A 13,251-nucleotide genomic window follows, 5' to 3' on the forward strand; every position below is an offset into this window, starting at 1 on the left:
TTTCACAAATATACAGTTTTATTGGAATACATGTATATATTATTTGAATGGTAGTATTTGCTGACCAGTCAAGAACAAAACTATGATTTTTTGGGAAAGAAAGTTTTTGGCTTTCTACTACTCCATTTGATACAAAAAAAGGGATGAGACAATCTTCCAAAGAAAGGAAGGAAGTAATCAATTTGAAACTCTATACATGGATGTGTATTAGTCACTCCTAAAAATATAACCCCTTCAATTTAAAACTATGATGTTATTTATGTAGGCAGCAAATTAGAAATCATCAGGGAATAGCTTCAAATTATTATATAAGATAAAAATAAGATATTAATAATAAAATAGGCATAACTTACTGTTAGTGAGGTTAGCAGTGTTCAAACCTTGTGTTTTCCAAACATCACATGTCAGAGATGACGAAATCATTTTATAAACAAAGTTAAAAATATTCAAAGTTGCACATGATATGTAAGGCTTTCTATTTTCACACTACACACTAACACATCTGAATAATTTACAGGTGAAACAACAGGAGTGGAATTCCACCATGTTATTTTGATGAAAAATAAAATTTGACAGACTGTCATATAGAATTCAAAACTATCTTCTTCTTGGCCCCAGCAGCAAAGACTATCTGGCCAGTTGTTAACAAATATCATATTCAAAACCAAATTTGACCACATTTTAACTCCGTATAACCCGATTCAGTTTTTCATCTATTTTGTGAATGAGAAACTGTGAACAGATTTTACTGTATCATTTCATACAGAAACACGGATATTGATTCGGAAACTATATGAAAAATTGAACATTCAATATTTTTCATTCCGATTATGTTGGAGCGCGTGTGCATAGCATATGTCTATCAGTTTTTAGGGTTATGACTGTGATAAATATCGATGTTTTCAAAAGACAATATGATGTAAAATACAGATAAAATTACTCATATATTTGATATATCTCCTATAAGTTAATCTGTCGTTTAAATAGTTTGGTCGTCTGCACATGTTAGTACTTTGATTGAAGAATATCAGAAATACCCCTGCTTATATCCTATCAGACACCCATTATACCCAATTCAAATGTTTATTTTTGTTGTAACATTCAAATTGAGAAGGGGTGATAGAAAATTCATATCTGAGCGCACTATACTTGTACTAAAAAATATGACAAATGACAAGTTTGATAGAATGAAGACGAAACCGGGTAATGTTTGAAGTATTGAACTATACTGTTGCAGTTTTCCATAATAAAATCTTTTCAAATAAACTATTATAAAGTAGTCATTATTACAAAGAATATCTAAAAGACCTACAGTACTCCGATACGAGGATTTGAGGATCCTGGTGGAAACTGACCCTACACAAACAGCTCCCATGCGGTTTTTGTTGATTTAAAACGTATTGGAAAGGTTATAGAGCTCGAAAGTGAGTGCCCCACGATTTGAACAATTGACAAAAATTGTCACCTTTCGAGTCTATTCTTCTTTGATTTTGCGCAGCCAAAATGATCCTATTCTGAATCTGATAGTAGGAGACGTTCAGGACAATGGTTGGATACTGATGATCATCCAAGCACTTCCCAAAGGCAAAAACCCACCAAAAAAGTCATGGTTATTGCATGATGGTCAACGGCTGGTGTGATTCCTTATAACTTTCTGCAAACGGTCCAAACCAACACATCAGTCTCACTGTGAGAAAATCGACGAAATATACCGAAAATTGTGTCAGCAGCAGCTGGCACTGGTCAACAGAAGAGTTCCGATGCTGCTCCACAACAACGCACGTCTGCCCAAAAATTTAACGAATTGAGCGTCGATCTTCCACCTCACCCACCATAGTTCCCAGACCTCTCTCCAACCGACTACCAGTTTTTCAACCTTCGCCAATCAGGACCAAGCAAAAACGGCCTTCCTTGACTCCATCAAATTCCGAGCACGCAATTTTTATGCTGACGAAATTAATCGACTTGTGTTACGTTGGCAAAAGTGCACTGATTCAAATGATGCTCATTTAGATTGAATTGAATAACTATCAACTGAGTTTTTACAAGTCAAAGTAGACATATAAAAAAACAAATCTTTTGACAAAACTCAAGAGTATAATAATAACATTGATTTCTCAGATGCGAAAGACCCTACTCTTTAAAATATAGTTATCTGTGAAAGAAAATAAATTGGAACACATTTCATTAAGTCACTGATTTTCATTGAATAAACCACTTGTATCAAATCCTAATTTAAATCAAAATGATTCAATTGTGACAACCCAGTACTACAATTATATCTACTCACCAATATATGGATAAGGATTTGAAACATGTCTATACAGCACGAAGATTGACAACTGAAACCCCCCGAATTCCATTAATTTTTGTTGATCAATTTTGAAACACTGCCAATAAAATAGTCTCTCGTCATTCACTTCTCATAATGAAAACTCGCTTTTTACTTGACGAAACATTGAAGTTAAAAATGATGAAGACAAAACATCCAACTAAGAGAAATCAGGAGTATGTAAGTTAAAGTGTGGAACGTGTCCTAAGGTGTCCAAACTTGCAAAACATTTAGGAATCATATCCAGGAGAATTATATGAGCTATATGTTTATATTTACCTAGAAATGTGCACTATTAGTATATCCGCTCGAAGACCGGCACAATGTTTATCGTTTCTGAATATACTGCTATAAATAAAACGCAAACTTTTTCCTTTTTTCCTTCAAAAGCGTTTTTTATTCTTCTTGTTTACAAAAACTGTCATTCAACTATTTTTCAAAATGTCAAAACAAATACAAAGTGATTCTTATTCAAAATAAAACTCAACACTATATAAATAAAAAAAAGTTCAACATATTACAATCATCTTTTAGAAGAAAATAATATAGTTAACGAAGATTTCGAAATTTTGCACACAGAAAATGAAGGTTAAATGCTGAATCATTATGAAGCAATGGAAATTAATAAACTTAAAAATTCAAACATTCTAATGAATGACCCACTGGATTTAAATAGATCACCATAACTGAACTTGTTTTCTTAAAAACCGATGAAGTATTATGATCAGGCGCGTACCTGAGGTAATTACTTGCTCCCCATGACCATGACTACGAAAAGAAAAAATTCGAACATTTCTTATTTTCAAACTCAAACCATGATGATGATGAAGACACAACTATGGGTTTTTAAACCTGTCTTCTAATATTCTAGCCAAAACAATGCACTATGTGCACTATGTACTAAGTTTGAACGAGGTGAAATGAGCACTGAGGACGATGCACCCAGTGGACACCCCAAAGAGACCGTCACCGACGAAAACACCAAAAAAGTCCACAATATAATTCTGGATGACCTCAAAATGAAATCGGTCGAGATAGCTGATGCTCCAAAGATACCAATCCACCCAAAACAACAACGAATTGATGAAACTGAGCATTGTTTGAAGCTGTTCCACCATAAAAAAAACCAAATTTATGCTTCGATGTATGACAATGGGTGAAACATGGCTCGATCATTCCACACCAGAATGAAAACAATCCACTCCAAAGTGTGCAAAGACGCACCAATCGGCTGGTAGAGATATGGTATCAGTATTTTGGGATGTGCATGATATAACATTCATTGGCTATCTTGAAAAGGATAAAATCATCAACAGCGGCTATTAAATAACATTTGGAGAGTAAATTACAAAAAACTAGCCCTAGTTGAAGAAAAACAGTGCTGTTTCATCAAGACAATGCACCAAGTCACAAATCAATGAAAACGGTGGCAAAATTTCCCGAATTGCATCAACTGTATTCTCTAAATCTGGCCCCCACCGCCTTTTTTATTTCTCGGATCTCAAGAGAACCCCCACAAAAATTTAAAAAAAATAGTTGAAAGTTTTTTCTTACGATATAGTCTGATGTATTGCCAATTATAAACACTCCTAGAGTAATTGAGATATGAGTAAGAGTAAAGTAGGCCTCGGTATTGATGTGATTATTTAAATGAAAATCCTCGGTTTTTCCGATTGGTATGTCAGATCAGATGCAAAACAATCATACTTCTCTGTCTGATGTATCCGAAATCTGAAATGGTCAACGTCACAATTATATAAATGAAAGTGCTCACTTGTTATCTGTGTTAAATATAAATATTTGGTGGTTCGATATTCTCTCTACAAAAAAGATCCATCAGATATTTATGCAAGGCTAGCTACAGGAATTCATGCCGCCCATTATTTGTGAAGCAAAAAATTTTACCTTAGTATGTCTTTTTATTTTGGAAACAAGTTGTCTTATCCACAAAAAATATAAAAATCAATTTAATACCACCTCAACTTATAGTAGGCACACGTCAGTCTTACTTCATTTACCTTCCGACACCTACTCTAGCCCTTACACAAAATTCTATTATTTTCAGTAGTAAGAAATTATTTAATCACCTTTCCATTATTTCAAGGCGAATATTTAATGAAAAAAAATCAGAAAGAAGGTGAAAGAATTCTTTGTTGGGAGGCCCTATTATAGTGTGAACGAATTCTACCAAGGCTCTATCGAGTAATTGGAACGTAGCTTTGTGTAAACAAGTTATTGAAATCAACACGAAATGGCTATCATGTTCATTATGTAGCAATATATATTTACATTCACTCAATATTCATATATTCATTTACTTATATTTCCATCTGTTCAGCCGGGCTTAAAATTGTTCTGTCCATATACTCTGCTCTTGTCTCTAAGCATTATTTTATAGTTTATATTTATTAATTGTCCCATATACACGTTTTACTCTACTAGACTTTGCCAATAAGATGTTCAGATCTCGGATAATAAAACATATTTTGATTTGATTAGATTTTATTTATCGTGCGTTCCACTAAACACTCACAAGGATCAAAATGCTCCTATAACCGTTCCACGTAATGACCGCGGTCGTTGTGGTCGCCTCGAAAACGTCACTTCATATTTATACAAGAAAATGTGAATCTCATCGATAAGCTTTGGAGTTTTAAAATTATTGGATGCGTTCTTAAAATACGAAAAGAAGTTGAAAGCTTGTTCCAATTTAAAAATGGTTGGATGAGTCCATTATGAATAGAAAAAAAACAACTGTAGATTGTTATTGATTTTTTATAGCGATAAATAAAATTAATCAGATAACCTGGAAGATATATAACACGTTTTCATTCTCTTCATTATTATTCCTGAGGAAATATTTTTCTGGTGAAACAGGATGGAAAAAATACTAGGTCGGAGTAAGTGTAATCGGCTCTCGATATCCGGTTATTTAAAGTCGTGATTGTTGAAAGGGATCGACCACTGACGACCTTTCAGAAGCTTGATAGTGATATCGATTCTCGTCATTAGTTATTTCAGAAATATACCGAGTTTATAAAGCAAACCTAAACGATGAAGATTTCACAAGAAGTTTATAAGCTTACTCTTGATATTTTGTTTATCATCAAAAAGGGTCTAGTGGTTGGATGAGTGCATAATGAATGAAAAAAAACAACTGTAGATTTTTATTGTTTTTTTATATCGACAAATAAAATTAATCGGATAACCTGGATAACAATGAATCGTATTCATTCTCTTCATTATTATTCCAGGAGGGATATTTTTCAATCGACCACTGACGTCCTGTTAGAGGCGAAATAACTTATCGAACACTCAAAGTCCTTTTTTAAAATATCAATTTATTTAGTACAACAAAATAATTAGACAAAGGTACGTCTTTACAGTAAGAAAGTTTGATTATGAATGCCGGCCAGTTCCCTGGAATCTTCGCAAGTCGGCTTATCTTCCGGTGTACGCTTTCGTAGACTCAGCATTCTTTCTATGGGAACCGTGTTGGACATTGATGTAATTCCTCTCCCACAAAATTCAACTCCGGAGGGTTAGCGAGGGAGTTGAACATCGGAAAGTTCTATGTCTCCTCTTGGGCCTTGACTGGGTCGTCTATGGATATACCATGGCAATATCAGCTTCATATAACAGATGTACAGCAATACTGTGAACAATACTAAGTAAATAGCTATTGTCCACAAACTAGGGGTGTGTGAAATTCTTCCAAATGACACGTCTGGTTGATTATTAATAATTTGAGTTTTGATTTCATGAAGTTCGTCCAGTTTAATATCCTCTAACTGAAGGCTGGAATTCAGGTTTGGAATGGATTCGACTTCTAGGCTCAGATCAGGTAGTAGGATTGGCTGTTTCGGGACTGTAGAAATTCTATCAGTAGGAGATTTGAGCCGGTTCTAAGCCTCCCCCCACCACTATGACGTATTAATTGGTTTTTTATTGGTTGTTGTTTGGTGAAGTCAAGGTGATGTGACCTTGAAGGGTGTGGTGTATGGATCGTTCAGAAATTTTTTCCCGGTTCTAATACTCCCCCACCAATATGACGTGTTATTTGCTTTTTTTTTGTTGTGCAGTGAAGTCAAGGCGTTGTGACCTTGAAGTGTCTGGTGCATGGATCGTTCAGATTTTTTTTTCATATGAGATTTTGTGTGTGTATGTGTGTGTGTGTGTGTGTGTTAGAGAATGCACGGTACAGGGTTTCATCATGTGCTTGTTTGTCTATGTACAAACATACGTCTGCATACTTCGAAGATCCTCCAAGTAATGAATGCTCCATCGGTGTGAGGGCACCAAGTTAGTAGTGGAGTGACGTCACAGCAATAACCGTTCAACGGCTAGAGAGCGACATGTTCACTCCACGACGTGTGGCAGAGTAATGCGTATTCATCGGTCTGCTCTCACCTCCCTCGATGTAGTGAAGGATGTGACGTAACGCCCCAGACTCGCCATCAATGGTGACACGCAGGCGGGCGAGGACTGTGCTAACGTCTGTCTTCTCCGAGAGCGCAACGACAATTGCTTGTTCGGCTATCGCTCTCGAAGCAGTGAATGATGTGACGTAACGCATCACCCTACCCTCGCTATTGATGGTGACACGCAGGCGGGCGAGGACTGTGCAAACGTCTGCCCTCTCCGAGAGCGCAACGATCACTGCTTGCTCGTGCCGGCAACTGTTATCGCATCAAATTGGTAGATGGGCTTGGCTGTGACGTCAGACATCTCTAGCGGATGCATCGATGTGTCCTTACCTACCCTCACTCTCTACGGTGATGCGCAGGCGACGTGGATTATGGTATTTAAGAAGCGGGCGAGTGTTGGTTATGTCAGTTTCCATCGAGTGAGTTAGTGAGAACATATCATAGAAAATGTATTCTTGTGAATGTGGTAAATCTTTTACCCGTAGTGACAACCTTCGTCGTCATCAGCTCCAGAGTTGCCAAGGAGGGCCATCAGTGAAACGAGTGAGATTAGATGACGCTGCAGCACCTATGTACACATGTAATTGTTGTAATGTGATGATTCCATTGACTCAAGTGAATTCTCACAATAGAACTCTACAACATAAGAATAATACATGTGTTCAATTCAGTGATGGTGTTCAAATTATAAAGAGCGCCTTCAAACGTCGGATTGCGACATACAGGGTGCAGAGTTCCATTGTTTCCACCGATTACATGTTATTCTTTAATGAAATCAGGCAGAAAGTTATAGAATTATTGGAATCGGCCATCAGGGTTCACAAAATCATCAAAGTGAATATGGAAGTATTTGGGAGTTATATTCTACAAACACAAGACCTGAAGGAAACGAAATCATTTAATTCACAGAATAGAACAGTTGATCAATCTACTGATTTGAATTCCTTATTTGATGGATTTCGAAATGGGATTATCGCTCAAACTACAGAATTCCAGGAACGTGATTCAGGTAAACATTTCTACCAAGTTTTAATTGGATGGATTAGTAATATTGTTCTGTATTTAAGGTTGGACTTGTGAAAAAATCATGTTTCTGGAGTTGAACATTAATAAATACAGCCCGCTCAGTGGATGTTCATATGTGAAGCTGCCTGAATGTATTGAGCGTAGGAAGGCCGTGGTTAATGTCCGTAATGAAGATCAGCATTGTTTTGCATGGGCTATCACTTCAGCACTACATCCTGCAATCGATAGAACATCAGAAGTTTCATCGTATCCACATTTCAGTATAGTCATAGATGTAACAGGTATGAATTTTCCGGTAAAGTTGAAAGATATTGTGAAATTTGAAGACAAGAATGATATTTCAGTTAATGTGTACGGTTTAGAAAGTAAATTCGAGAAGGGTAAAATAATGTATGAAATAATTGGACCATTACGTTACTCTCAGAGAAGACTTAGAAGACATGTCAATTTGTTACTTATCACAGATGATTTCGGTAATAATCATTATTGTTGGATCAAAGATCTTTCAAGATTAGTTTCAAGCCAATTATCGGCTCATGAACATAAGAAATATTTTTGTGATGGCTGTTTATTATATTTTTCTAATGAACAATTACTATTACGTCATAAGATAAATGATTGTAATCACTTGAGTACTACAACACCATCAACCAATTTCAAAGTCAATAAATATGGGAAAACGGTACCTGAAAATATACTAACTTTTGAAAACTTTGAGAAACAAATGAAGGTACCATTTGTAGTGTATGCAGATTTTGAATCAGTACTGAAGCCGATTCAAACCACTAAACCAAATCCTGAATACTCGTATTCGATCAAGACATTCAAACATGAGCCTTATTCATTTGCTTATTTGATTAAATGTTCATACAATGATGATTTATCAAAATTTGTTTCGTATAGGGGTGTAGATGCAGCCCAAAAATTCGTTAGCAAAATCGAAGATGATTTGAAAAATATTTATGAAAATCATCTCAGGTTTCCTATTCCTATGGATGTACAAACTCCTGAGGAAGAGGAACAGTTTGCTTCTGCCACAAATTGTGGCATTTGTTCCAAACAATTTAATGATGGCGAAGTCAAAGTGAGGGATCATTGTCACCTCACAGGAAAAAAAAGGTCCCCTGCTGCTCATTCATCTTGTAATTTGAATTTTAAATTGCCAAATTTCATTCCTATAATTTTTCACAATCTCAGTGGATATGATTGTCATTTATTCATAAAGGAATTGTATAAAAACAAAGATAAAGTGGATGTCATCCCACAAACTAATGAAAAATATATATCTTTCACAAAACATCTCTTTACACACTCCTATACGGATAAAGATGGTAGGGTGAAGAAGAATTATTTGAAAATGAGATTCATTGATAGTTTCAGATTCATGCCTAGTTCTTTGGAGAATTTAGGTGCAAATTTAACATCTGATCAGTGTATCGAGATGCGCAAACATTTCCCACAAATTGAAAATTTCAATTTGATGAGAAAGAAAGGTGTATTTCCCTATAGTTTTGTTGATGACATCGAAAAACTGAATCATCCAAGACTTCCAACCAAAAATCAATTTTATGATAAACTCAATTGTGAACATATATCAGATAATGATTATGGGAGAGCTCAACTTGTTTGGAATTTATTCGAATGTCAGGATTTGGGTGAATACTCTGATTTATATTTAAAGTCAGATGTGTTACTATTATGTGACATTTTTGAAAACTTTAGAAATATATCTGTTGATAAATATAAATTGGATCCGGCACAATACTTCACTGCACCCGGATTATCGTGGGATGCCATGTTGAAATATACTAATATTGAATTGGAATTACTAACTGATATTGATATGGTTCACTTCTTTCAAAAAGGTATTCGTGGTGGAATAAGTCAATGTAGTGAAAGGAAACATAAAGCAAACAATACATTTTTACCGGATTATAATCCAAATGAACCATCTTCATTCATTTCATATTTGGATGCAACAAATCTATATGGTCACAGCATGTCGCAACCATTACCAACAGGTGAATTTTCATGGTTAGCACCTCATGAAATTCTCAATCTTGATATAATGAATGTGGATATCGATAGTCCTTATGGATATGTATTGGAAGTGGATATACATTATCCCCAAGAACTTCATGATAAACATTCCGATTTACCATTCTTAGTTGAACGTTTGATACCTCCATATGCAAAATCGAAAGTTCCCAAATTAATTCCAAATTTAAACGACAAAAGAAAATATATTGTTCACTATAGAAACTTACAGCAAGCTGTCAATCATGGTTTGATAGTGATGAACACACATAGAGTATTGAGGTTTAAGCAATCATGTTGGATGAAGCCTTATATAGATTTGAATACTGAAATGCGTAATAGGTCTAATAACAAATCTGAAAAAGATTTCTACAAACTAATGAATAATGCAGTCTATGGAAAAACAATGGAAAACGTAGACAATAGAATTGATGTTAGACTCATTACACATTGGGAAAATATAAAAAGAACTATAGGTGCTAGTTGTCTCATATCTCGACCAAATTTTAAAAAATGCTCTATTTTCACAGAAAATTTTGTTGCCATTCAATTGGCTAGAGTAAAAGTTCATTATGATAAACCACTATATTTAGGATTTTCCATTCTAGAATTATCTAAAACAGTTATGTATGATTTTTTCTATGGATGTATCAAACAACAGTTTGGAGAAGATGCGTCCTTACTCTACACTGATACCGACTCCCTTATTCTCAAAGTAAATACAGACAATTTCTATGAATTTATCAAAAATAATATAAATAAGTTCGATACATCTAATTATAAAATAGGAAACCAATTCAATATTCCAGTGACAAAGTCAGTTCTGGGTAATTTCAAAGATGAATTCCCAAATGATCCAATAATCAGCTTTTACGGTACAGGTGCTAAAGCGTATTACGTGAAATCTGTTGATGGTGAACTGAAGAAGGCCAAAGGTGTGAAACGATCTGTTATAAAGAATGAATTGACATGTGAAGACTATGAAAAAATCATTGAAGAGGGAGGTATGATATTCAGGAAGATGAACTCGTTCAGAAGCGTATTGCATGATATTTACACTGAATTGAAAAATAAAGTCGCTTTATCGTATCATGACGACAAGAGATTCATCATTCCGAATACCACTCGAACTCTTCCATGGGGTCATAGCGATATAGAATTTTATCGAAATGATCCTAATGATAACATTCGTTGGGTGTCTGAAATCGTTCATTCTTTTTCTCAAGAGAGCGCCTTAGACCAACTAATCAATTTGTTGACTGTAGAGATGAATAATTGAATTATAATTCGAAGTATTATTGCTTATTCCTTCAAACCGGAACATTCTTATTTGTGATTATTTGTGATTATTGTATTATGTATTGTATATGTATCACTTTTACCAAGTTACTTAGATGAATAAAAAATGATAAAAATATTATTTGTTTCATTTCTATTTTCCTAACCAATTACTGTAAAGTATATAGCATAATGTAAATGAAAGAAATATCAGTTTGAAAAGAATCATCGTAGAGTGCACAATGTCTAAAACAATCGATAAGTTTGGTAGAAAAAGAAAATTGGGTGGTAATGTCATTCGAGGTCCTCCCGGGATTGGTTTTAAATTAACAAAAGATGGTCATTATGACATGCAAAGAAAAATATTGAAAAATATAAGCGAACCAATTGACAAGAGTGATTGTGTAACTGTATCATATCTTGAGGGGGAAATTAACGGAACAAAGGAGGTTATACTTCTAGCCCTACAAGCTGCAATACAATCCACAATAGGTAATATTGCTCGCGATGCCCGTCAAGCATTTGACGATAAAATTGCAGAGGCTCGGATAACTTTCACTCGTAAATTTGACAAACTTACAAATGATGTGGACATAAAAATGTCTGACATAACAGCGTCTACAAATAAAAAATTTGATGCTATGTCAAACATAACAGGGACTACAATGAAAAAGTATGATGTACTAGAAGAGAGAGTTGAAGTTTTGGAGAAAAGCCATAAAGTCAGGCCATCAGGTGGACTGGGATATCCAGGACTGGACATTGATCCAAATGTTAGAATAATAGAACCAAAACCAAAACCAACAGATGACGTATTAATTGAACCAACATGGTGAATTTACTCCCGCGTTAGGTTAGATTAGATTAATACATACTGTAGGTTAGGGTCATAGGTGTTAGGTTAGGTTAGGTTTCACGGCGCGCGAAGCGCGCGGGTGGCCGCGCGGCCCCGCCGCCCCCCACCCCCCACCCCCACCCCCCACCCCCCACCCCCCCCCCCCCCCCACCCCCCACCCCCCTCCTCCCCCCGGGGTGGCCCCATTACGCTCGCGCCGGCGCGCGAAGCGCGCCGGCGCGAGCGTAGCGAATTGGGGCGTAAGCCGCGCGGAGCGCGGCCCGCTTTCTTCCCACCATTGCTCACCCCGCCCACTTCCTACCATTTCTCGCCCCACCATATTCCAACCATTGCGCATGCACGCCCCCACCTCATTCCCTCCACTCCCAATGATGTTGATACCCCGAGGAGCACGTTCTTCTACATTCAGTACGACAACTCCAGTCATCCAGAGCAGTCCAGCCATACTCAACCAGAAGCAGTGTACTATACGACGAGGAGCTAAGTTTGAGTAAGTTAACAATGTACTTCAATTTTTTACATCTACTAACTTTGTATTATTTTACATTTTCAGAATGGCATCCAACACTCAGGAATTAAATAACGCTGTGGCATCCATCATGCCTATGACAGAGCAGGAGAAGGCATCCACTTCGCGAGTTAGGTGCAGATCCACCAGCCCTGACTTATTCGAGGAGGAGGAGGAAGTCAGGCCTGTAAAGAAGGTTTGCCAACGACCTGCAGCGAAGGTTGGTCCTATTTCTAAGTACCGAGCTACTTGCAATAGGACTAATCCTTATGCAGGTAGTTGGTCGACCGCTCCAAACAGCTTAAGGCCCTCCACACCACCCGCAGCAGTAGTGGAACAACCTAGGGCGCCTTCTCCGGAGGAGCCACCAGTTGTATTGTCCCCATCGGAGGAGGCTCCCATCGTATTCACTCCGTCGGTGGTGCCGCTTTCGCCGATGCTGGCAACACCGGTGACGAATCCTGAAGTGTTAGTGCCACAAGTGCGACAGCCTATCGGAGAGGTTAGTGAAATGTTGGACAGTTTTCTACAGAGATGTAAGGAAGCAGAACATGCTTCTCGAGCTAGTGAGGCCGCGTTGGTTAAAAGGAAGCGCGAAATGGCTGAAATTGTTAACCGACGGAGGGAAGCAGAAAAAGTAATAGCCGAACTAGATCGGAAGTATGCATCTCTGGAGAAAAAGTGTGAAGCAGATACCTCTTCGATAGAGACTTATAAAAAGTTAGTGACTTTTATAAAAACTTTCCCATAGATTAAGTGTAAGTGTAGTAAGATTAGTTTTAGGTTA

At 36.7% G+C, this 13,251-nt stretch overlaps 1 protein-coding gene and 1 long non-coding RNA gene across 2 annotated transcripts in view; one reads left to right on the top strand and one right to left on the bottom strand.

Annotated features, from left to right (window-relative positions):
* LOC141486244 (uncharacterized) overlaps positions 1-549 on the bottom strand; it is a 41,594-nt gene extending 41,045 nt beyond the window's left edge. The window contains exon 1 of the long non-coding RNA XR_012467722.1: positions 354-549. This is a non-coding gene — a long non-coding RNA (uncharacterized lncRNA). The remainder of the gene's footprint in view (positions 1-353) is intronic.
* Positions 550-12,291: 11,742 nt separating this feature from the next.
* On the top strand, positions 12,292-13,215 carry LOC141486202 (uncharacterized). The gene is made up of 2 exons (XM_074183931.1): positions 12,292-12,446; positions 12,510-13,215. Exons 1-2 carry the CDS (start codon positions 12,292-12,294, stop codon positions 13,213-13,215), a joined length of 861 nt encoding a protein of 286 aa, XP_074040032.1.
* Positions 13,216-13,251: the final 36 nt, after the last annotated feature.

The sequence above is a fragment of the Leptinotarsa decemlineata genome, unplaced genomic scaffold (genome assembly GCF_025532065.1).
Source record: "Leptinotarsa decemlineata unplaced genomic scaffold, Ldec_3_MD MMD2_tig00026347_RagTag_RagTag, whole genome shotgun sequence".
Lineage (NCBI taxonomy): Eukaryota > Metazoa > Arthropoda > Insecta > Coleoptera > Chrysomelidae > Leptinotarsa > Leptinotarsa decemlineata.